General features: G+C 44.3%; 1 protein-coding gene across 2 annotated transcripts in view; it reads right to left on the bottom strand.

Moving 5' to 3' along the window:
* Positions 1 to 4,632: 4,632 nt before the first annotated feature.
* LOC141476680 (protein FAM219A-like) overlaps positions 4,633 to 26,287 on the bottom strand; it is a 178,504-nt gene continuing 156,849 nt past the window's right edge. The window contains exons 4-6 of one of the 2 annotated variants that reach the window (XM_074165486.1): positions 6,425 to 6,505; positions 6,002 to 6,056; positions 4,633 to 4,791 (exon numbers count right to left, since the gene is read on the bottom strand). In XM_074165486.1, coding sequence (XP_074021587.1) covers positions 4,633 to 4,791; positions 6,002 to 6,056; positions 6,425 to 6,505 — 295 coding nt within the window. The remainder of the gene's footprint in view (positions 4,792 to 6,001; positions 6,057 to 6,424; positions 6,506 to 26,287) is intronic. The other variant, XM_074165487.1, reaches the window with a different exon arrangement.

Raw genomic sequence — 26,287 nt, 5'->3', positions numbered from 1 at the left:
AACCATGCAGGCTCGAGGAAGGTGGGTAACAAATGGAGTCACAGCTCTTTTGGGACTAGCGCAAAAGGGAGAAGGCAGCCCAGGTGGAGAGCGGTTCTTCCTGGTGAGCTCATATAGGGCAGCTGGATGGGCAACTAGGGGAGAAATGCTGCTCCAGGAGGGCAAACATCTCGGCAGATAACGGGACTTTCGGTGGCCTTTTCTTTTCCTGGTGCCTACTGTGCTGGTTTCCAGTGACATGTCTGAGACAGTCACATTTTAATGAGGCTTCTTTTGTGCCTTCCACTCCCTGATGCAATCCTATCACCTGTATCACCATTTGTTACTATGGAATGGCTCCACAGACCAGGCACAACCAGCGAGATGGGCTCCTTTCAGGAGCCAATCCATCTTTTGCTGGAGCAGCTTTTTACAAAAAGAGAAAGGCTTGGAGCCACCACCACACCAGTTTCTGCTGGCAATGGGTTTGGGAAGCAATGGGAAGAGCTGCTCTCCGCAGGCACCAGAGAAAGCTGCAACCTGTCCTGCTGGTGTCTGCGACATGGCTTGCTGCATGGTTGCGTGGGCCACAGTGCTCTGCTCCATGTAATCTCAAATAGTCCTCGGCCTTTGCCTTCTCAGCAAGCTGTCAGAGGACTGCTCAGACAGGCAGCATTTACCTGCTGTGATCCTGGGATCCAGTGTCAAGGGGGCCAAAGGAGGGGATGTAGCTGTAATTTTTTGGAAGCAGTGCAGCAGCTCAGCTGCACAATACAGGGACTTAAAATACAGATGCCAGCCCCTGTGAGAAACCTGCACCTGGTTAGTCTGGCATTAATCTTCTGTAAGTAATCCAAGGTCACAACCTCTTCCTCTATGCTAAGTTGCTGGCCCTTCTGCTTCAGGGCTTGTGTGGCTCTGTAACAGAGGTGGGTTTGTCTGATGAGATGTGGTTCAAGGTTTGGAGCAATCCTTCAAACAGGAAAGCCTTGAAAGGAAGTGACAAGGATGCCATGTTCTCCTAGAGGTGAAAAGCACCTTAAAATGAATACTTTCCCATGCCTTCCCCTTAGGCTCAACCTAGCCCAGCTTGCCCTGTGGCACTGCCCATCTATGCAGATGTTTCTTTTGAGACATAGGAAGTAGAAATAGGAGGGTGATGTGAAGAGTCAGCTTTGAAGGGTGTTAGAGGTCAAAGCCGGGGTATATTTACAGTGGCACATGCAGCCTGTGCTTGCTGAGCCAAGCAGCAGCCAGGTGACAAAGCCTGCTGCATTCTAGTTAAGAGTGGCCATACCCCATGTGAACTTTAAGGGAGAATGGTAAAGGAAGAGCCCAGGAAAAAGTGTCAGTTTATACCCTCAGATCATTACATGGATGCTAAAAGTAAGAGCATGAAACTGCTGTGGAAATATCCCAAGAGTCCTTCAATGCTCTCTTCCCTCCCATCAGCACTCACTATCCCAGTTGAACTCGTAAATCCCTTAACTCCACTAGCAGGAGATGGTGCTGTTGGGCCACCAAATCATCTTACACATTCACTGTGGCAGCATGCAGATTGAGAAACCAGTTGTGCAAAGTCAGCTGCCAAATAACTGGGAAACACATCCTTGCTAAATGTCTGCCCCTAAAGCTGTTTAATCTCTCTACTAATCTCCACCCTACAGCCTTCTGGCACATGCAAGCAACATCAGAAGGTGGTAAACAGTGGGAAAGCAGAGTTGTGCTGCTGTTCTTTGTAGTACTTTGAAAATACACATAAAACTTCTACAGCATGCTTTTTGCATCTTGCTCACAGAGCTATCAATGGTGCCTGCCACACACTTGGCAACATCCATGCAGAGTGGTGGTAGCATCTTTGGAAGGCAGCTTTCTCCCCTGGGCTGCAGAAGGGAATGGACATCAAGAGGGGATGTGACTTGTCTGAGGTCAGAGCAAACATAGTATGTGCCAACAGCAGCAAAGGACCCCAGATCTCATTTCTGTGCTTTAACAGTCCAGCAGACTCTCCACAGTAGTATTTGGCTGCAGTGCCAACTCAGGGACACAGTGTTTCTGGTGTGTGCATCTGAAAGTGAGCTTTGCTCCCTGCTGGTATCAGCACTGTACTGAGATATATTAACTCGAACAACTGGGATCTGCCCTAGGCCAAGACAGCACTTGGCAACCTTTCTAGTTACTGCTTGTTTTCCTTTTCCTGTCATTCCATCTGGTGCCCAGCTGGGTCCTTCCTTTCTTCAAAAGCATTTTCATTTTTCTGTTGAGTCACACACAGAGCACTGTACTTTTCAAGCCTCCTGCATGCCGTTGTACAGCTCGCAGGCCAGCCCAAGGACAGACTCCACATGGAGAGAAAAGGATTCTGCTCAGGATCGCAGACAAATGTATCAGCCAGCACACAGCTGAGCCTCCTTTTGAGAAAGAAGCCAGAGAGCCAAACCAGAAGCAGCTGAGTCCATCCTGTCTGTGGGGGAACACAGCATCCTGAAGTCCCTTTCGAAGTCTGTGCAGCAGGCTTGGCTGCCTGCTTTTGCAGTTGCAAGGCATCTGCAGACAAGACATCCAGAACAGAATAGCAGACCCAATGGCCAAGTGTACATGTTGGGGTTAGACATGCAGCAATGTTAGATATGATCCAGTGGATCTTCCAAGGGTTGGCTTCAAGATATGTCTGATAAGACATCAAATGATCCTTTGGGATGGTTGTCTGGACATCAGCCTTATTTCAGCCAAAGGTTATTATACGACCACCAAAAAAGCATCCTTTATTGAAACCTTCCTCAACACTAGGAGGATATTCCCCCTCACACAGACATCTAGAAATAGGGAGTTTGTGGACTGATTGCAGAGATAGAGTTGAGTGCTGAGACCCTGGAATCCAAAGTTAGCTCACGTTAAAGGGCAAAATTAACATCTGATAAAAGGAAAGGATTTGCTTAAACTCAGGTAATTTGGTGACTAAAATTACATAAAATCTGCTCTTTTGCTCATGCTGTGGATGACACCATGCCTTGCGCTGAACACAGTGCAAACCCACGATGTTAAATCCTCCTAATCACAAAGAGGACTTCTTAAAGACTCAGCTCACTACGTGAAGATTTCAGATGGGGGATCTGTCCTTTGGGGTGGAGCTCAGGCTCTGTCTTGCAACTCAGGGGAATTCTGATGGGAAGCTCAGAATTGCCCTCACTTTCTCCTTTCCCCAGGCTCTAAAGCAAGCACTGGCATAAGGCAGGCTGTTCTTCCTTCTGGCAGAGCAGGAAAACACACAGTTGTGCCTGTGGCAAAAGGTTTCATCTCCAAGAAAAATGCCAGCCTATCCATCACCCAAGTCCTGCGTATGCTGAAGCCAGCAGTATAAGACCAGCCAGGGAGAGGACATGTTTCCTAATTCCAGAAATAATTTTGCATTCAAAACAATCTGCTGGTGAACTGGCAATTCAGTACAGCCACCTCATGTAATGCCAGGTTTCCGGACTATCCCAGTACCAAATAAACACAATTGCTCCTAACATGGGACATCTCTAACAGAACAAGCCTGGTTCACAAGTGGGCAGAGATGGGATAGACAGTAGTTTCCTCTCATGGGTTTTTTTTCAGCTGAAGCTGTTCCTAATCCTGCTGCTGCTGAACTCCCCCCCTAAAGTCTGACACCACCGCAGAGGTGCCTTCAGCATTAACAAATCTCTCCCACAGGCACCAAGAGATGCAGTGTCAAGAGAATATCAACAGCCAAGATCTGTAAAAATGTGCTTTCTTCAACTAGGTTTTCTGGCACTGACCTTCATACTGCACAGCTCTAGTCCTGTCTTGTGCAGGACTCGGTTTTTCTTAGTTGAACATACTTTAAGATTTTTGGAAGCAGATGGGTCTCACAGGAATGAAGTATAGGCTGAAGTCAGTATACGTGACTGGACTGAACTCAGGAGTATGGTGTTCTCAGACAAGGACTGAATCCCTGGAGAGCATGGATGGATTGCAGATCGAATCTGATGTGTTTGCTGATAATTTAATGTGGAGCAAAGGATAGGTTGCATTGGATATGTGGCACAACAGCTCTAGCTAGTACTGACTCATAGTGAAATGTCACCTATTTGTCCTCTTCGCAAGTGAATGAATTGTGTCATGCTAGTCATGGCTAGCCTTGCCATAAGAAAGGATGCCCTGCTCCGTTCCCATTCCTGTGCCCTGGTTATGGTATCATTTTGTTTACGCAAATGAATCAGGTTTAGAAGAACTGACCTCCTCCCACAGGTAAAACCCCCTGACACCTCAAACTCACCCCTGATCTTGTAGATGGATTGGTTTTGGTGAGCAGGAGTAACTGCAGCCACATCTGACCCTTCCCATTCTGTAACAGACACCTTACAAAACATCTCCAGTGCCTACACAAATCAAGGAGGTATCTCTGGACCCTCCTGCATTTGCTCTCCAGACCAGTCAGTTCTGCCAGGCACTGCCTGGCACTTTGATCAACTTCTCTTTTGTTTAACCACAGTTTAAAATGGCATATTAATCAATCATAAAATGAATTTTTTGGTTTCTCCTGGCTCCATGAACACAAAGAGGTGCACGTCCTACCATAGGAGGAAGTAATGGCTGTTAAGTTTTACAGTTATAGTGGAAAGCACCGATCACAGCCTGCCGGCCTCACTACTGGATGTGACAGGCGGTAGAGGAGGTGGCTTGGCAACACATGCAGGTAGGATTGACCGATTTAGGGGGAATTAGGTCGAGGTCCTCGTCATCTGGGATCTCATCTAACCGGTACCCATCCTTTAGCAGCTGGATGTTCAAGTCTTGGTTGATCTGCTACAGACAAAGAGACAAACAGTCAAACACTTAAGACTTCTTCCTTCTGATGGTCGGAAGAGAAAAGAGGTCCCTTATTCTGGAATATATTTCCCTATCATTAGCAGCTGTCCCATCAATGAAAGAGTCCCAGGTTTTGACCACAGGTGAGGGCTTCCTTCTGTTGTTCTAACTTCTTCCAGAATAGGAATATTTAGAGTGAGATATTCCAGAGTAGCAAGTCGATACACTATTTTAGTCTGGAATAATCTTTCCACAAAGATGAGTCCTCATTTAAAGTCATGCAATAATAATGATAATAAACTGACTGGCAGCTGGGCAGTCCCTCCTCTCAGTCTGGGGCACTATAGCAGTTGAAAGGTGGTAAAGCCTATTGGCTTTTGCAATCTCCGATTCAAGTGCTGTCTAGCCAGATCTGGATGAACAACACTTCATCAGGGCTCAGAGATGGCCCAGATCATTTGATCTGGTCCCTGCTCTTGGCCGTTTTTTTGCATTTCAGAGGTATTTTGCCCAAGGAAGGGATACAAGGGGGAAGAGTTCCCAGTGGCTTGTGTGCAGAATGGCTGCTCAGCACTCTGGATGTAAAATCAGATCCCACAGAAGCAGTAGCCAGAGTCTGAACAACTAATTCACAAGAGAGCTTGGGAATATATTCAGAAACAATGTAGAGGGATTAACAAGCCTGAGCTTCCCTGCCTTTTCTCTTTGAAAGGGCAAGAGTTCATATCTGCAAGTCCTCCCTGGAATTTCTGGTGTTCCAAGTAAACATGCACTGGGTGACCCTGACCCCCCCAAGAACTGGAAATCACAGCACATCCTCAGATCCTTTATTTGTGTCCTTGGCAAGTACACAGTTGCTGAGCTGCCGTGACAGACAAGTTGATGCTTTTGCACCACATGGGCCAACACTGCAGGACTGAGCAGAACTGGGAAAAGCTTGAGTGAAGCCAAAGGTATCTGTGAAAACAGCCAACGGGCAGATCTGTGTCTGTGCCATGGCAGTGTGGGGACAGAGCCAACTGGATCACCAGGGAAGAAAAAAACATGGCACAGTTTCTGCCATGGCCCCTTCCAGATTCACAGAGTCTATACCACTGGTAAATTCCTTGTGGAGCTGTTTCTGGCAGCACAAGGCCACTCTAAGTCATTTCTGGCTGCTCTACTATTAGCATTCATGGCAAGGATGACAGCAAAGAGTATAACTCACCTCAGCTGATGAGTATCCCGAGGAGGAATATCTGGACATGTCAAAGTCATCATCACTGCAGGGAAGGACAAAATACAGCAAAGAAGGAAACAACAGTTAGAGAGACCTGTATTCCCTGGTTAGCCCCGTCTTTCTTGTGCCATGAAGCTGTACTTTAGGCACAGAGAAGTTACATCAAGGGAGTCTGGAGAGCAACTTTCATCTGTGACACTCAGACTTTTCCATCAAAGTGCTCTTTACTCGCATCTCTTCCTACTTGTTTACACACACAGACTCATCACAGCATATGCCAAAGGGCATAGCAAGGAAGAGTGTGAGTGGCCTGCAAGAGCAGTTTCAGCAGGAATTAGCTTCAGTGCTGCACTCTGGCATGAAAACTTGCTTGCACCATAATATATATCATCTTATTAACACTTTGCATACCTGTCTGTATCCAGGGCTACCAGTGGCTTTTCATCTGGACTCTGATCTAATGACGAATAGCCCTTATTGGGAACGACGAGCCTGAAATAATTAAATGTTGTCCATTAACCACACAGTAAAGCTCAGTACCACACATACTCTAGAGCAAAGCCATATGATAGGCTTTCCCCGTTTCACTTCCTTGCAAGTCCTCCCTTATCAGTGAAGACATTTAAATGAGTGCAATTCAGAGGAAGTGGGCTGTATCTCTGGGTAGTTCAGAGCAGTTTCACAGGGATGAACACTGGACATGCTTTGGGAACACACTCCTCCCTGGAAGAAAAAACAGTTGGGACACTCCACACTTCATTATGGTGGACCTGTTCAGCTAGCACTGCTTGTCATATCAGATTGCTCATTTTTGAGTTGCTTTTTTTCCCTAACAATGAGTACATGACACTAGCAATAAGTAAATGGGAGAAGGAGGCTAGGGGAAGGCAGAGACTTGGTGCTCCTACTATTCTACTACTGGAAATCAGGGATTTGGTCTTTCTGTATGAGTCCCTGCCAGACCCTACAACACAGCACTTTTGAGATCTCACTCCTAAATTTAAAATATGAGAACTATGAGCTGGTGGGTGCAGTGTAAGAGCCCAGTCAGACTAGCACTTTTAAAATCCCATTATTTTATAATGAATTTCACTTCATCAGAAGTATTACAAAGGCTGACAATGACTTTGCATCTTTAATTGCCTGAGAGAGTTTGTGTAATGGAATATAGGCTTCAGAGCTTCTAGGATAAAGAAAATACATTAATTCAATGGTATCCAGTTCACAACAGAGTTCTTTCATACACAAAACTGAACAAAGACTTTGGTTCATATTTAAAACAAGATTAACCAAACCAAGCAAATGGAAGAAGATTCTACATTCAGCAGGTGGGAACAGTAAGAGTGATGAAAATCTCATTCAGTGAGTTAACTAAGGTTTTCTCCCAAATGAAAAACTGGTCTTTAACAACACAATGATGCTTCACAAAGAGATTAGAAAATATAAATCTAACATGATAATCCATCTCATCCATGCTCCAACTGCACTCTACCTACCTGCAATGTTCTTCTGCTTCTGCTCAAAAAATTTCAGGAAGCCATTACAATTTTAGCAATACAAAGGCCTGCAGCCTCAGGGAGAGTAAAATATATCAAATGTTATCACAAAGCAGATGTATAGGTGTGGGTTAACAGGACTGTGGAAGAAGCAAAGACCAGAAGAAGGAATAGAATAAGCAGGAATACCGGCAGGGGACGGCCTGTGAGCAGTGCCTAACGACCCATAAACAGCGCCTAACGACCCTACTGATTGGGGGGAAATCCGCCTGTCTGGCAGTTGGGGGTTGCAAGGGGGTGTCGGTTGGGAAAGAAGATAACGCTGATGGACTTAGTGATCTGAAAGACGATATAATCTGAGTGTTTGTGATAATAAACGATTCTGGTTGCAGCCCCGACCTGAGTCCATGCTCTTCATATGCTACAAATGGCGCCCAACGTGGGGCATAAATCAAGAGACTGAAGACGTCCGTACCGGTAGCGTAGCCCGATTGAACCAGGGATTAACTCGAGGACTGACTTCATTGCCGGCTCATCACCTTTCTGCAGGACAGAGGTAAGCGATCGGGAACCATGGTGTAATGGATAACTGAGGAAGATTTGTTGCTGATCAAAATGTGTCCATGTAAGCGAATGGAGGATAAAAAGAGATGTTCAGTGTTATAGTTTAAAATAAAAAAAGGCTAAGTCCGAAATAGATTCACTAAATGTTTATTAAGGTAGGAAAGCAAAAACAGCGCTGGGCGGCCGGGGAGTCACAGCTCCACCAAAGGCTCGCAAATTCAAGCAAACTGAATGTAATGGATAACTGAGGAAGATTTGTTGCTGATCAAATCTTAGGATTATCCATTTCTGTTGTACATAGTGTAAGAAAGTCCTGACTTACACAAACTGCAATGCTATCAAAATGTGTCCATGTAAGCGAATGTTTATCTTTGTATTAACCAAATGTATGTAAGAGATGGCACAAGCTAATTATGCCACCACCACCTGCAAAACTCCCCTGAAGCTGGATTGTAATTTATTGTGGCAGTCTTGAGAACTCCCTAACAAGAAGAGACGTCCACAATATTATATTACTAAACCGTATGGGAATGTCCTGTTTTTACAAGATAAGCTTAACCCCAATGTTATCCCTGTTTTAACTTTGTAACTAATCAATCGTGTAGAAGGGGAAGGGTGTAAACTAATTTACAACCAACATTGCCTTGAAACCGCTGTGAAGCAAGACAGACCAGATGGAGTAAAGATAATGGAAGAAGCAGAGGGGCGTACTGAAGATGTCGAACCCGACATCTGTGAGGATAAAAAGAGATGTTCAGTTTGCTTGAATTTGCGAGCCTTTGGTGGAGCTGTGACTCCCCAGCCGCCCAGCGCTGTTTTTGCTTTCCTACCTTAATAAACATTTAGTGAATCTATTTCGGACTTAGTCTTTTTTATTTTAAACTATAACAAATTTGGTGCCGTGACTCGGATCCAGACAGCTGACTCGGAATTCAACTCTGGGAGGGCGCCCCATCTTCGGATGGTCCCGGAGGAGATTCCGACCTAGCTCACCTGGATTTTCCGAACTGAGATAGGAAAGCAAAAAGAAAGAGAAAGGAGATACTGCAGTTCCCCGTAATTTTTGTGCACAAAGAGCCGGACGAAGACTCGGGAGTGAGTGAGTATATTGCGGTTCCGTTCGGTCGGGGATTGGGTACCCGGGGTGTGAGTGACTGAGACGTCCACTGGGCTTAGTAGCCCACTGGGCGAAGTGAGTGTGGTCCTCCTAATAGTGCGGTTCCCATTGTCCGCGAGGACGTGGGCCACGAACGGAGGGAAGCGAGTGAAATTTGAGTGAAAGAAGGCACTCTCGGAAGATGGGCCAGAAGAAAAGTAAGGTTTCTGGTTCCATGCAGGAGATACGGGGCGGGGGTGGGCTCCCTGATATACCCCAAGACAGCCCGCTAGGATTGATGATTCAATATTGGGATAATTCCCCGTGTCGGAAAGGAAAATCTAAGGAGAAAATGATCCATTATTGTATGGAAAAATGGGGAGGAAAACAGATAAGAAAAGATTTATATTGGCCAATTTATGGATCCTTAGAGGATTGGACATGCCAACAATTAAACATATACGTTAACAACAAACGACCATTTAATAAGGAGGAGAGTGAATATGCCTTTTTGTGGATCCTGGGCACGTCCCAGGCCGCTAATCTGTTTCCATTAAAAGAAAAGAAAAATGATAAAAAGAAAAGGTGGGATGTAAACGAACCTCCAGCGTCCCCCCCACCCTATGTTCCCCCTCCCCCGCCACCGCAAGGTCCTGAGCAAAATCTCCCTCCAACAGCCCCCTCAGAACCTGAGGAAGAGGCTCCTCCTTCTAATCGAAGAATAACTAGAAGTCAAACCAGAGAAAGGAGGGAGGAAAATCAATTGTATCCGTTAAGGGAAACGGCTATGGGGGGACCACAACCCGGAGCTGGATTTGTATCTGTACCTCTCAGCTCCGGGGATGTGAGGGAGTTTAAGAAAGAAATGGGACACCTGTTAGAGGACCCATTAGGGGTAGCAGAACGTTTTGATCAATTCCTCGGGCCTAACATTTATACTTGGGACGAGATGGAGTCTATCTTAAAAATCTTGTTTACAAACGAAGAACGAGGAATGATCAGAACGGCGGGCATGAGGTACTGGGATCAGAGGCATCTGAATGGTCCCAATGGAGATATTAAATGGCCCCTGCAGCGGCCTAACTGGGATAACCAGGATCCTGCACATAGAAATAACATGGTTGACCTCCGGGATATGATAATTCAGGGGATTAGAGACTCTGTACCCCGGGGGCAGAACATTAATAAGGCCTTTAATGAGCAACAAAAGAAAGATGAGACCCCCACTGAATGGCTAGAAAGATTAAGGAAAAGTTTGCAGTTGTATTCCGGGTTAGACCCTGATAACCCAGTGGGTCAAACTCTACTAAAAACTCAATTTGTGGCTAAATCGTGGACAGATATCAGAAAGAAGTTAGAGAAAATAGAGGACTGGCAGGGGAGAGGGTTAGATGAGCTACTCCGAGAAGCTCAAAAGGTATACGTAAGGAGGGAAGAAGAAAATCAGAAGAAACAAGCCAGAATTCTGATGGCAGCGGTGAGAGAGGGGCAAAATCAAGTCAGGAGAAGGGAAGGTCCCCAAAGGGGTCCAGTGGAGCTGAGGAAACAGAAGGTTGATTCACAAAGCATGGAATGTTTTTATTGTCATAAGAAGGGACACATTCAGAGAAACTGCCGGAAGAGGGCGCAGGATGAAAGGATTTTTAAGGAGGATTAGGGGGGTCAGGGGCTCTATTTGCTGGGGACCCAGAGAAACACAGAGCCCTTGATAAAATTGAAATTGGGTCCTCAGCATGAGGTGTTCGAGTTCCTTGTGGACTCAGGCGCCGAGAGATCAACCGTCCAAAGATTACCATCTGGATGTGTTAAATCAAAAGATACACTCCAAATAATTGGTGCAAAGGGGGAACCTTTCAAAGTGCCCCTGATAAGGAATGTAACAATAGAAGTCCCAAACAAATATGGGGTGGGAACCTTTTTATTGGTCCCTGAAGCTGAATATAACCTCTTGGGACGGGACCTGATGGTAGAATTAGGAATCAATTTAGAAGTAGACCAAGAGAAATTGAAAGTAAAATTATGCTTATTAACCGCCGAAGATGAAGCCAAGATAAATCCAGAAATTTGGTATAGCCCAGGGTCGGTGGGAAAGCTAAATATCAAACCAATTACGGTTTCCATAAAAAACCCAGACCGGCCAATTAGGATAAAACAGTATCCCATCTCTAGAGAGGGGAGGGAAGGGTTGCAGCCAGTAATTGAGAGACTTTTAGCCCAAGGGCTTCTGGAACCCTGTATGTCTCCCCATAATACTCCCATATTGCCCATAAAGAAATCAGATGGGTCTTATCGCTTAGTACAGGACCTGAGAGCTGTAAATGAACAAACCGTTACCCGGTTCCCTGTGGTGGCTAATCCTCACACTATACTCAATCGGTTAAGTCCCGATTATAAATGGTATAGTGTTATAGATTTAAAAGATGCTTTTTGGGCCTGTCCGTTAGAGGAAAAATGCAGAGACTATTTTGCTTTCGAGTGGGAGAATCCCAAGACGCATAGGAAACAACAGTTACGGTGGACTGTTTTGCCCCAGGGATTCACAGAATCCCCAAATTTGTTTGGACAGGCTCTGGAACAGTTATTAGAATCTTACGAATTAGGTCAGGGACAAATCCTAATACAATATGTGGATGATTTATTAATTGCTGGAAAGACTCAGGAAGAAGTCAGAAATGAGAGCATCAAACTATTGAACTTTTTAGGCCTCAAAGGATTAAAGGTTGCTAAATCCAAATTACAGTTTACTGAAGAAGAGGTAAAATACTTAGGGCATTGGCTCACAAAGGGACATAAGAAATTAGATCCTGAAAGAGTAAAAGGAATTTTGTCTCTAACAGCGCCCACTAATAAAAGACAGATAAGACAGTTATTGGGATTATTAGGGTATTGTCGACAGTGGATAGAAAATTACAGTAGTAAAGTAAAATTCTTGTATGAAAAATTAACTAAAAACGGATTAGTAAAATGGTTCATCGAGGATGACAATCGCTGGGAAAATATAAAAAGAGATCTGATAGAAGCACCTGTCCTCAGTTTACCCGATATCCGAAAACCCTTTCAACTTTTTATCAATGTAGATAATGGGACTGCTTATGGGGTTCTGACCCAAGGGTGGGCAGGACAAAGAAAGCCTATAGGATATTATTCTAAAATACTGGATCCTGTAAGCCGCGGGTGGCCCACCTGCCTGCAGGCCATAGTGGCCACTGCATTACTGGTAGAAGAGGTTGGAAAAGTCACCTTAGGAGGTGAACTAAAGGTATACACCCCCCATAACATTCGGGGAGTATTACAACAAAGGGCTGATAAGTGGCTTACAGATAGTCGATTGTTAAAATATGAGGGAATTTTAATCAACTCCCCTAGGCTAGAAATGGAAACCACTGCTATTCAAAATCCCGCCCAATTTTTGTACGGAGAACCTAAAGAAAATTTGACCCACGACTGCCTCCAACTAATAAATTTACAGACTAAGATAAGGGAAGACTTAGAAGAATATGAACTGGACGAAGGAGAAAAATTATTTGTGGATGGCTCTTCACGAGTGGTCGAAGGAAAACGGAAATCAGGATATGCTATTGTGGATGGGCATACCTTTGAGGTAAAAGAATCAGGACCATTAAGTAAAGCATGGTCCGCACAAGCGTGCGAGCTATATGCCATGTTAAGAGCATTAAAACTCTTAGAAAATAAAATTGGAACTATTTATACAGATTCAAAGTATGCCTTTGGGGTGGTACATACTTTTGGAAAAATTTGGGAAGAGCGAGGTTTAGTCAACACCCATGGATTAGTCCATGAAAAGCTAATCCAGGAGATTTTAAAGGCCTTACGAGGTCCACTAAGGATAGCTATAGTCCATGTAAACGGACATCAGAAGGGACTAACACATACAGTAAGAGGAAACAATCTAGCCGATGCAGAGGCAAAACAGGCCGCATTGTTAATAGTTCAGACATTGGGAGAGGAACCCGAACGGCTAAAATTAGATAAGACATTCACCCTCCAAGAACTGGATAAGTTAAAACAAATTGGAGCAAAAAGAAATGGTGATAAATGGCTGCTACCGGATGGCAGAGAGATTCTCCCAAAAGGACTAGCTCGAAGAGTATTAAACAAGTTGCATGATAAAACACACTGGGGGGTTCAGGCATTAGTAGATCAATTCGAAACGAACTATGCCTGTGTTGGAATCTACAATCTGGCCAAGAGAATTTTAGAAGGGTGTCTAACGTGTCGCAGAGTGAATAAACGACAACTGAGGGAAAAGGTTCAAGGGGGTCGGGAACTGGCTAAAAGACCCTTTGAGAAAATACAGGTGGATTTTACCGAATTGCCGAAGGTTGGGAGATATCAGTACTTATTAGTCTTGGTTGATCACCTCACGCACTTTGTAGAAGCCTTTCCAGTGGTAAGGGCTACTGCCAAGACAGTTATTAAAATTCTGTTGGAAGAAATTATCCCGAGATATGGAACTATTGCAGTAATAGACTCAGACCGAGGCCCACACTTTACATCTAAAGTGATTAAAGGAATAACTGAATTGTTCGGTACAAAGTGGGAGTATCATACCCCCTGGCACCCACAAAGTTCTGGAAGAGTAGAGAGAATGAATGGGGAAATAAAGAAACACTTAACTAAACTTATGGTAGAAACAAAAATGAATTGGGTTAAATGTCTGCCGTTGGCTTTGCTTTATATTAGGACCCAACCAAGAACAGATACTGGTATATCCCCCTTTGAAATGTTGTATGGGATGCCTTATGATTTTGGGTTATTAGTAGAGCATCCAAAGGTCGAAGATAAAATATTAACAGAATACATTTTGGAACTCACAAAAAGAAGACAGGAACTGAGAAGGAAGGGCTTGGTAGTACAAAGACCTCCCTTGGACATCTCTTTGCACCGAGTCCAGCCTGGAGACCAGGTATTAATTAAGACCTGGAAAGAAACCTCCTTATCACCCTCTTGGGAGGGACCTTTTGTTGTTTTACTTACTACAGATACGGCTGTACGGACAGCGGAAAAAGGATGGACTCATGCCAGCCGAATGAAGGGACCTATCTTCCCAGAAAGGTGGACAGTAACGACGCAACCAGGGGATCTCCGGGTAACAATCAGACGGAGTGAAGTTGGTAAATGAATCATTCTAGGAGAGAAGTAAGAAATAGTTTATATCAATGGTTCCAACTATCACCCGGAAATAATCTGCGGAGAGTATATTTTGCACCCTGGAGTGAGGAGAGGATCCCTGACCAAACGGGGGGGTCTGGGCTATATAAACTCACTGGAACTCCCCAGGTTTTTCCCTTCTGTTGTGAAACAGAAACAGAAATACATGTGTCATCCGGAATAGGAGGTCCCCGTGGAATACCCTGTCTAAAACACCCTACCTCTGGGCACTTATGTTGGGTTGTATGCCAGTGTTTAAATTGTAACAGAAAATGGTCTTGTGTTTCATTTAACAGGCAAAATTATTGCATGAAATGTCGTAAAGACTTAAGGTATATCCGGGAACCAGATGATCCAGTGGAGATCTGTAAATTATTTTGTGGATGGGTATTGTCAATACCTGAACTTTGGGAAGTATATGAAACGGACTGGTATAAAGTTCTAAGACTGTGTGCCATAGAATTTGTCTGGAAACGGGCACAACAGCCAAACAGGTGGAAATATTTAAATTGTTGACAGGATACCAGCTGGGTTCCCCTGAAGACTACCTGCTGCTGCCGAGAAGATACTGAAATCCCGTTGCTCTCCGCAAAAGAGTAGACGAGGAAGGCAGAGAGGTATTGAACTGTGGGGAAATGAAGGCTGTTATCTTACTAAGTCTTTTAATATCCAGGATATTAGGGTATCCACATCAGCCCTTTAATTGGACTATCTCCAGTTGGAATGAAGCCAGGATCCTCCAAATGAATATTACTGCGGGAGCACCCTCTTTTAATTTAACCAATTGCGAACTAATAGGAGCTGCAGTGGGATTTCCTGGGGGCACAGGGTGTGAACCCTGGGTGAATGTAAGGGCTACCTATTGGTGTCCCAGCTCAAATCCGGGAAAAGGTTACTGTAATCACCCTAATCATCATTATTGTGCCTATTGGGGTTGCGAAACCATAGCCACCGCCAGATGGCCAGTCGCGTCTCCAGACAAATATCTCAATGTTACTTGGTGGCCTGAAGGGTGCACCCAGCCAAGCTATGATAGTAGTGGGGCAACACTAGAATTAGGAGATGGAAACTGTAAATCTTTAAAAATATTGATATTGCAGCATCAAGATCCCGGGTGGTTGACTGGGAAAACTTGGGGCATAAAGGGTTTGGGAGCCTGGAACTGATAGGGGTGGGCTAATATTTATCCAAAAACAGGAAACAAAAATGCCGCGGGCTGTAGGTCCTAATCGAGTTGTAAAGAAAAAGCACAGAGTTAAAAAGAAGAAACTGAGAGGAGAAAATTTGGTAACGCCAGTGACCTTAGGACTTGGCCCAGTTCCCACCATTAAAGAGGAAACAGTAAAAGACGAAAAGGATGATGAACCCTTATGGGTTGTAATGCAGGCAGCTTACCAAGCCTTAAATGCGACGAATCCAAACTTTACTGCTTCCTGTTGGTTATGTTATGATGTAAAGCCCCCTTTTTATGAAGGAATAGCGGTGGCCTCTCCTTTTAATATCTCTACGGAAGAAACTCCCTCTGGATGCAATTGGAGAGAACGGAAAGTAGGAATTACTCTCCAGCAAGTTAGAGGAGGCGGTTGGTGTATAGGCAAAATAACCAAGGGAAAGAGAACCTTATGTGCTAACCATACTTCAAATCTGTCGAGCCTGCCAGCCGGAACCAGGTGGGTCCTGCCTAGCCCTGGGGCATGGTGGATTTGTTCTATTACTGGCCTAACACCATGTTTATCTATTAATGTTTTTAGAGCAAATATTTCAGAATTTTGTGTACAGGTCACAGTAGTGCCAAAAATACTTGTACATGAAAGAGAGGCTATGTATTTGCATTGGAGTAATCTGGGTCATGAGATCACTAAAAGGGAACCAATATCTGCTATTACTATAGCAACATTGCTAGGTTTAGGAGTGGCCGGGACTGCTACTGGGATCACCTCAATAGCACAACAACAACAGGGCCTTACTTCCCTGAGGGCTGCGGTAGACAAGGATTTAACTCGGATAGAAAAATCAAACTCCTACTTGGAAAAATCACTGACCTCTCTATCGGAAGTAGTTTTACAAAATCGAAGGGGACTGGACTTGGTATTCTTACAAAAAGGAAGATTGTGTGCAGCCCTAGGTGAGGAATGCTGTTTCTATGCTGACCATACAGGGGTGGTTAGGGACTCATTAGCTAAACTGAGGGAAGGGTTGGAACAAAGAAGGCAGGAAAGAGAGGCTCAATCCTCTTGGTATGAATCCTGGTTTAATCAGTCACCGTGGTTAACAACTCTGATCTCCACCTTGGCGGGGCCTTTAATAATGTTATTACTGATCTTGACCTTTGGTCCTTGTGTTATAAATAAGTTAGTCACCTTTGTTAAAAATAGAGTAGATAAGGTACAACTGATGGTAGTAAAACAATCAGAGTTAGAAATGAAAATTATATCAGATGAAAATCCTGAATTAAGTGCCGTGTGTGAAGTATTGTCAAGATTTGATCAGCAAAGTAGGATGTGTGAATAAAAGAAAAGGGAGGAATTGTAATGGATAACTGAGGAAGATTTGTTGCTGATCAAATCTTAGCATTATCCATTTCTGTTGTACATAGTGTAAGAAAGTCCTGACTTACACAAACTGCAATGCTATCAAAATGTGTCCATGTAAGCGAATGTTTATCTTTGTATTAACCAAATGCATGTAAGAGATGGCACAAGCTAATTATGCCACCACCACCTGCAAAACTCCCCTGAAGCTGGATTGTAATTTATTGTGACAGTCTTGAGAACTCCCTAACAAGAAGAGACGTCCACTATATTATATTACTAAACCGTATGGGAATGTCCTGTTTTTACAAGATAAGCTTAACCCCAATGTTATCCCTGTTTTAACTTTGTAACTAATCAATCGTGCAGAAGGGGAAGGGCGTAAACTAATTTACAACCAACATTGCCTTGAAACCGCTGTGAAGCAAGACAGACCAGATGGAGTAAAGATAATGGAAGAAGCAGAGGGGCGTACTGAAGATGTCGAACCCGACCTCTGTGAGGATAAAAAGAGATGTTCAGTTTGCTTGAATTTGCGAGCCTTTGGTGGAGCTGTGACTCCCCGGCCGCCCAGCGCTGTTTTTGCTTTCCTACCTTAATAAACATTTAGTGAATCTATTTCGGACTTAGTCTTTTTTATTTTAAACTATAACAATGGGAAAGTCTCTGCCGAAAGAGCAGCAAATGAATCTCGAAGTACTACAGTATATTTTAAAATCTCAGAATCGATCCATATCTACCCTGTCTTTAGTAAGTTTCTTAGACTGGGTCAGGAGAAACGTCCCCGACTTTCCACTGATGGGCACCTTTGACAAAGATATGTGGGACCAAATTGGCACAAAGCTTTAGGACGCTGCTATAGGGACAGATAAGATTGCAGCTAAGCATTTACCAGTTTGGCAGCAGATATCTGAAGCCCTAGTAGAGCTCCGCAAAGGGACACAAAAAAACCTCTGAGGAGAGCCCAATGCATCCTTCCGCCCCGCCACCACCACCCCCGGACAATACCTATGTTGCAGAAGAGAGTCTCTCAGAAGGAGACTCCTTCGATCCTGGGCCGATTGACCCAGACCAAGAACCTAATCTATTTCCTCCTGATGATAATTTGAAAGAGGTAGTGGGGAATGAACTAACCCCCTCAAGTGATTGTCGTAATGTGTGGGACAAATATCGAAAAGAAGCCTTAGCTAAAGGCAACACAGACATTTTGCAGGCATTTCCTGTTATTTATCGCGGAAATCAACCCGGAGCGTGGGAGGCTTTGAGTTACGATCATGTTAAAGAACTGAAGAAATCAGTAAAAGATTATGGTCTCCAGTCAGCATACACCATGAACTTACTAACAGCTGTTGGGGATGGGTATGTCATGACTCCCCATGACTGGAAAATGCTATTGCATATGATTTTATTGGCTATGCAATATGCTGTATTCATGACTGAGTACCGTGATCTCGTGACTGCTAAAGCATTGGATAACTTTTAACTGGCAATTTAAAACATATTGGTGTGAATGAGCTCATCGGTGAGGGGCTTCGGGCTACTCCCGACATGCAAGCCCAAATGGACAGACAGTGTTTTGAGCAAGTAAAAGAAATTGTACTGTGCACGATAAGACGGGTACCTGATACAGCCGCTCCAGAAGCTTCCTTTTCTGCTATCACACAAGCACCTGGAGAACCCTATATAAAATTCCTTGATCGGCTCCAAAATGCAGTAGAGACAAGTAGATAACCGAGCAGCTCGTGATATTCTTATGAAACAATTAGCATTCAAAAATGCTAATGCTGACTGTCGTAAAGTATTGCAAACAATTAAGAATGCTAATCCTTCCATCACTGATATGATAAAAGCGTGCCAAGATATCGGCACAGAAACTCATAAAATGAGTCTCTTAGCTGATGCATTATCAACACAGCTCACTGTGGGGGCTGCTCAAAAGGCAGACTGCTATAATTGCGGAAAGCCTGGGCATCTTAAAAAAGATTGTAAAACAGTTACGCGAGGCGGTCAAGAAAATCGATCCATGCCAAACGGACCGTGCCCTCGCTGCGGCAAAGGACTGCACTGGGCAAGTGAATGCAGGTCCAAATTCCATGCTGATGGTCGAACCCTAGGGGGTTCGGGAAACGGGGGAGGAGCGCGCATGATAACAACAAATACGGTCCCAAGACCACAGAACAATGCTTGGCCAGCACACTCTGACCAGCCACAGCTGGAAGTGCAGGAATGGACCTGGCCACAGCCCAGTCAGTAACTCTAGATTGTGGCATATGAAGAAATCACGGACTCGTAGGTCATGCAGTAAGCAAATCCAAATCCGACCTCCTTTATTGCTACACAGAGAAACTTATATACACTAAGACACAAACCCACTCCCCTCGTAATGCCCAATCATGGACTTACAAAAATATTTTCTACCTTCTACTGAGCTTATGACAATAACAGGTACTCTGCTACCAGGACAAGTTTCGGTTCCCAGACTGTGTTCTGGTTTTGTCAGGATGAGCTTCAGGATGTGTAACTTATGTTTCTCATCCTCCCCTGCTCTCAAGGTCGCTACTGGCATACACTGTTGCTCCAGATGCACGTAAATCTTAGCTGTGTGAGTGAACTTTAACTGAACCCACACTAGATACCACAGCAGTTGTTCTCATCCCCACTGGGGTGATGGGACCTCTTGGAAATGGCAGGAGTGCTCTTTTGTTAGGGTGTTCCTCGACCATACAAATGGGACTTTTTGTTTTGCCTGGAGTCATTGATGCTGATTTTACAGGAGAAATCAAAATGGACACCGTCTTGGACACTGCTTGGACACCGTCTCCGCCTTGTTTTGTTCCAAAAGGGCAATGAATTGCACAATTAGTACCTTTCCTCTCCATGACCAACCCTGGGGGAGGGAATCGTGAAGGAGGATTTGGGAGCACTGGAAAGCCTGTAGTTTTATGGTCTAAACAAGTATCCAAAGAACAGCCTTTGTTACATTGCCAAGTCCACGATCGGCATTTTTCTGGTCTGGTGGACACAGGAGCAGATGTCACTATCATTAATGTATCTGACTGGCTTCCTGAATGGCCACTGAGAGATCCCACCTCTGCTATTGTGGGGGTAGGAGGTCCTCAGAGACCCAAACAAAGTGCAAAGATATTAACTTTCAAGGGACCTGACGGTTGGATTGCACAAACAGCTCCTTATGTCCTCTCCGTGCCCTGTACGTTATGGGGCTGAGACTTGTTAAGCCAGTGGGGAATCCTCCTGAAAACAATTTTTTAATAAGCAGCAGGCCCTTTCATTGACATGGAAATCAGAAAACCCTGTTTGGGTAGATCAATGGCCCCTGAAAAAGGACAAACTGCTGCATTTGCATGACTCGGTACAAGAACAAGTCATGCAGAGGTGGGCCCAGTTGAACCTCATGAGGTTCAACAAAAGCAAGTGCAGGATTCTGCACCTGGGAAGAAACAATCCTCAGTATAAATACAGACTGGGGGATGAGGTATTAGAAAGCAGCCCTGAGGAAAGGGACTTGGGGGGTGCTGATGGACGAGAAGCTGGACATGAGCAGGCAATGTGCTCTCGCAACCCAGAAGGCCAATCACATCCTGGGCTGCATCAAAAGAAGTGTTGCCAGCAGATCCAGAGAGGTGATTCTGCCACTTTGCTCTGCTCTGGTGAGACCTCACCTGGAGTACTGTGTGCAGGTCTGGAGCCCTCAATATAGAAAGGACATGGACCTGATGGAGCGGGTCCAGAGGAGGGCCACCAAAATGATCAGGGGGTTGGAGCACCTCTCCTATGAGGACAGACTGAGGGAGCTGGGGTTGTTCAGCTTGGAGAAAAGGAGGCTCCGGGGAGACCTCATAGCCGCCTTCCAGTACCTGAGGGGGGCCTACAGGAAGGCTGGGGAGGGTCTGTTTACAAAGGCCTGCAGTGACAGGACGAGGGGCAATGGTTTTAAGCTGGAGAAGGGGAGATTTAGATTGGATATTAGGAAAAAATTCTTTACCATGAGGGTGGTGGAACACTGGAACAGGTTGCCCAGGGAGGTGGTTGAGGCCCCTTCCCTTGAGATATTCAAGGTGAAGCTCGACGAGGCCCTGGGCAACCTGGTCTAGTTGGGGGTGTCCCTGCTGACTGTGGGGAGGTCGGACTAGATGACCTTTGGAGGTCCCTTCCGGCCTGGACCAATCTATGAATCTATGAACAACTGGCCGCTGGCCACATTGTACCCACCACCAGCCCATGGAACACTCCTGTATTTGTAATACCAAAGAAAAGTGGCAAGTGGTGATTGTTACATGACCTTCGAGCTATAAATGCAGTCATTGAGCCCATGGGTGCCCTACAGTCTGGTCTTCCTTCACCTTCTATGCTGCCTCAAAATTGGCCAATAGCCATCATCAATCTCAAGGACTGTTTTTTTGCTCTTCCTCTATACCCAAGGGCTGCACCCCAGTTTGCGTTCTCTGTACCATCTATCAATCAGCAACAGCCCACACAACGATATCATTGGACTGTGTTGCCGCAAGGTGTGCTAAATAGCCCGACTATCTGCCAACTAACTGTAGCAAATGCTTTGCAACCTGTCCAAAATGCAAACCCTCATGTTATAATTTATCATTACATGGATGACATACTTTTAGCCGCCGAAAAAGACAAAGACCTGCAGACAGTCATCTGCCAAGTCTGCCTTGCTGTCCAACGAGCAGGCTTGCAGATAGCCGAGGAAAAGGTCCAGGGCATCATTCAAAATACCTTTCAGCCATATGCCCTTCTAAGCCAATGGGATTCAACAAAAAAAGACTTGTGATACTAGAGTGGCTCTTTTTGCCTCATGCATTTACAAAGACTGTAACTTCATGATTAGAAATATTTGCCAACTTGATTCAGAAAGGTCATCACCGACTTCAGACTCTAAAAGCTAGTGATCCAGAATTCATTTATATTCCCACCAACAAAAAAGACTTGGACTGGATCTTAGCAGAATCTCTCAGTGTGCAGACTGCACTTGCAGACTACACTGGTCAAATTTTAATCCATTTACCTAAACATCCTCTGTTAAATTCCTTAGAAGAATTACCCCTGACTAATCGAACCTTACTTTCTCATACCCCACTTTCTAATGCAGTCACAGCATTCACAGACAGTTCCGGGAAAACACACAGGGCGGTAGTCCTTTGGCAATCCACCGACAATCTCTGGAACCAAGATATAAAATGTGCCGATGGGTCGCCCCAAGTTGTTGAGCTTGCAGCTGTTGCACGTGCTTTTCAGCTTTTTTTTTATGTAAATCTCAATATCATAACTGATTCTTTATATGTTACAGGAATTGTTCAGCATATAGAAGGCGCTTTCCTAAAGGAAGTCAACAACCCAGTGTTATTCGCACAACTTAAAAAATTATGGCATTATGTTTCCTATCGTAAATTACCCTATTATATCACACATATTTGGTCACACACCTCTCTGCCAGGACCCCTAGCCGAGGGCAACCGTGCTGCTGATAAAGCCACAGTCGCCCTCACCACACCGCAATTATTTCAACAAGCACAGCTCTCACATAACTTTTTTCACCAAAACAGGAAGGCACTGCAAAAAGTGGTTAGCTAACCACTGACCAAGCACGTAATATTATCTTGACATACCCTGAATGCCAATCTATAGCCCCGTTGCCACAATTGGGAGTTAACCCACGTAGCACCTCACCACTGCAAATTTGGCAAACAGATGTTACACATTTTGGAGAATTTGGCCACCTAAAGTATGTACATGTCACTGTTGATACTTTTTCTAATTATATCTTTGCCACTGCACATACAGGAGAAAAGAGTCGAGATGTCCAACGACACTGACTAGCAGCCATCACTGCTATGGGTATACCAGAAGCCATCAAGACAGACAATGGCCCTGCGTATGTATCTAAAACCACACAACTTTTCTTACAGGAATGGGGCATTCACCACATCACTGGAATTCCACACTCCCCTACAGGGCAGGTGATTGTTGAGCATGCCCATCAAATGCTAAAGCAATTGCTAATTAAACAAAAAAGGGGGAGTCTGTGAGATCCACCACAGGAACGACTATGGAAAGCCACTTTTGTTTTAAATTTTTTAAACAGAGACAACAGTGATATGACACGAGTGAATTGACACTTTGAAGCTTCCCCAATGTTCAAAACACGGCCAATGGTCCATATTCGTGATATGGCCACTGGACAATGGGAAGGCCCCGTGTCATTGATAACCTGGGGGCGAGGATACGCTTGTGTTTCCACAGGAAATGGTCCCAAGTGGATCCCAGCATGATACGTTCGACCGTATCTAGAAGCCGAGCATCATGAACAACCATCAGAAACGACGGAGCAATGAATCTTTTCTGTTCACAAAAGTATCGTTGGTTTTGTTGTCATCAGCCTGGTAGTTCTGTTGATGATTATGTTATGTTTGCCATGTTTGTTTTCCTGTGTTCAACGAATCATTGACAAAAGCATAAATCAAGTCATGTATGCTCAAATGCACACTGTACTTGCCTTGCAAAGCATGATGCTAGAAAAAGAAGTGGATGTAGAAACCAGCCATAGCATAGAATTTGTGTGGAAGTAAACTAATCACATTATATGAGAGAGTTATAGAAATCAATAAGTTTAACAGTATAGTTAATAGTAGTTTTATATTTTATAGTAGTTTTAATAGTAAAGGATTGTAATAAGTAACTTCGAAAAAATTTTTGCTTCAGATATGTGCTTGCTTGCTATGGCTTCCACTGAAATAGGAATGTGCTTGCTATGGCTTCCGCTAAAATAGGAATGCGCTTGTTATGCGGTTGGGAAGTGGATGGTGGTAGATAAGATATCAGATGGAAGCAACAGTGGGAAGTACCGAACCATTGCAAAACAAGGGGTGGCATGGTTAGCTAAGATAACCGCAGAGGTGTCAATCATGTAAAGAATGGAGAAGCCACAAGAAGGACATGGTGATGAAGACTTTGAGCCTTCCTCTGACGACCACCAGGAAGACCCCTGAGGAAACATCTGCGCCCTTTGGGGGGGGGGGGGGGGGGGGAGCATGTTTGGGGGTGGGTTGCGTTCCAAGAACTCATTGATTGTGTAAATCATTTTTCAAGAAAAATCATGAATATGTATGAGTAATGAGAGATAAAAACAAGCATTTGTAAGAAGAGAACGAGCCACGGGAAGAGAAATCCCCTGTGTAGCTCCCAGCGCTATAATAAATATTCTTTGCTCCACAGACTTTGTCCCTGACTAAAATTTGATACAGTGAGCGCGTTTCTCACAATTTGGGGGCTCGTCTGGGATAATTAAAATCATGGTATGGACTCCGAATCCTCCCTGTACCATATCAGCAGGTGAACGCATTGTTCAATTAATACCTCTCCCTAGTTTGTCTCCCTTAACAGACGACACTGCTGCATCAGCACCGATCCGTGGAGCTGGAGGTTTTGGGAGTACAGGATCCCCACAGATTCATTAGACTCAGTAGATCACGACTCAACAACCCTTTCTTACTTGTCGACTTAATGGTAAAGATTTTTCAGGGTTGGTAGATACTGGAGCGGATATTTCTATCATCCGTAAGTCTGACTGGCCGTCTGAATGGCCTGTTGTGGACACAGCTGCTTTAATTACTGGGGTTGGAGGAACTCAGCTTCCTCAACAATCACTACAATTCCTGCTGGTTGAAGGACCGGATGGGAAAATAGCTAAATTGAAACCATACATTCTACCAGTACCTTGTACATTATGGGGCCGTGACTTGATGTCACAATGGGGTTTGCTTTTAACGACACATTTTTGACTGGGGTCGCTGATGTCCAACCGCGGCTCAAACTTACGTGGTTAACCAATTCCCCTGTTTGGGTTGATCAGTGGCCCCTCAGAGGTGAGCGGTTGGAGCGAGCGCAAGAGCTGGTTGCAGAACAATTGCAGTTAGGACATATTGTCCCTTCTACAAGCCCATGGAATACTCCAATTTTTGTAATACCTAAGAAATCGGGCAAATGGCGATTATTGCAAGATTTACGGGCAGTTAATGCTGTTATAGATCCAATGGGTGCACTGCAATCGGGACTGCCGAATCCTGCAATGATACCGCAATCTTGGAATCTTCTTGTCATTGATTTAAAGGATTGTTTCTTTACAATTTTTCTGCATCCTGATGATTGTCCACATTTTGCCTTTTCTGTACCTTCTATTAACAATGAAGGGCCTATGGAGAGATATCATTGGGTAGTGCTTCCTCAAGGCATGAAAAATAGTCCAACTATTTGTCAATTTGTTGTTTATTCTGCTTTGAAACCAGTGAAAACACAATTTCCTACCCTGTTGTTTTATCATTACATGGATGATATTTTAATTGCTGCGCCTGATGAGTTTCAGTTACAATCTGCGTTTGCTGAGGTGAAATTGGCCATGGAACGCTATGGACTTTGGATTGCACCTGAGAAGGTACAGTCTATACCACCTTGGAAATATCTGGGTTGGCAAATCTTAGATAAAACCATTATTCCACAGCCCATACTAATTGTCAATACAGTAACTACATTGAATGAGTTACAAAAATTATTGGGAACCATTAATTGGCTACGACCTTTATTGGGGATTTCTACAGAATTATTATCTCCCCTATTTGACCTTTGGAAAGGCGATTCTGATTTGTCATCCCCAAGATCGATTACCGGGGAAGCTTCACAAGCATTGCAGATTGTGGCAGAAAGGGTTAATACAGCCTTTGCATCCAGGTATGATTTAAATTTACCTGTTCGTCTATTTTTAATCCCTAATTCTTTCCAGCCATACGCACTTATTGGCCAATGGGATGAAAAGGAACAACAACTATTTGTACTAGAATGGATTTTCATTCATTGATGGCTCTGGAAGAACGGGCAAGGCTGCTGTTGTCTGGCAAGAGGCCACACGTGGGTGGCAACACCCTGTTGTTTTTCAGTCAAGTTCTACTCAATTGGTTGAGCTTGCAGCTGCCATCCATGCATTCAGTTTATTTGCTGCTGAACCCCTTAATGTTGTCACTGGCTCTGCCTATGTCTTTGGTGTTATACGAAGATTAGAAAAATCCTTTTTAAAGGAAGTTGCAAATCAGGACTTGTTTGATCTCCTCTCCAGGTTGTATATATTGATTTCACAATTTTCATTCTTATTTTGTGTCTCATTTACATTCTCACACTACATTGCCTGGGCATATGGTTGAAGGTAATGCTGTTGCCGATTCTTTTACTATGACTGTTGTGGTACCTAAGAAACTTCAACAGGCTCAACTCTCCCATGAATTTTATCATCAGAATGCCAAGGCACTCTCCAAGGATTTCCAGCTTACACTGCAGCATGATAGTTTGTACTCATTAGAAGCACAATCCTTTTCTTTAAGAATTGTATTACACA

This window comes from Numenius arquata, chromosome W (genome assembly GCF_964106895.1).
Source record: "Numenius arquata chromosome W, bNumArq3.hap1.1, whole genome shotgun sequence".
In the NCBI taxonomy this organism is placed as follows: Eukaryota; Metazoa; Chordata; class Aves; order Charadriiformes; family Scolopacidae; genus Numenius; species Numenius arquata.
The sequence above is the reverse complement of the archived record's forward strand: the minus strand, read 5'-3'. Positions and strand labels throughout refer to the sequence as shown.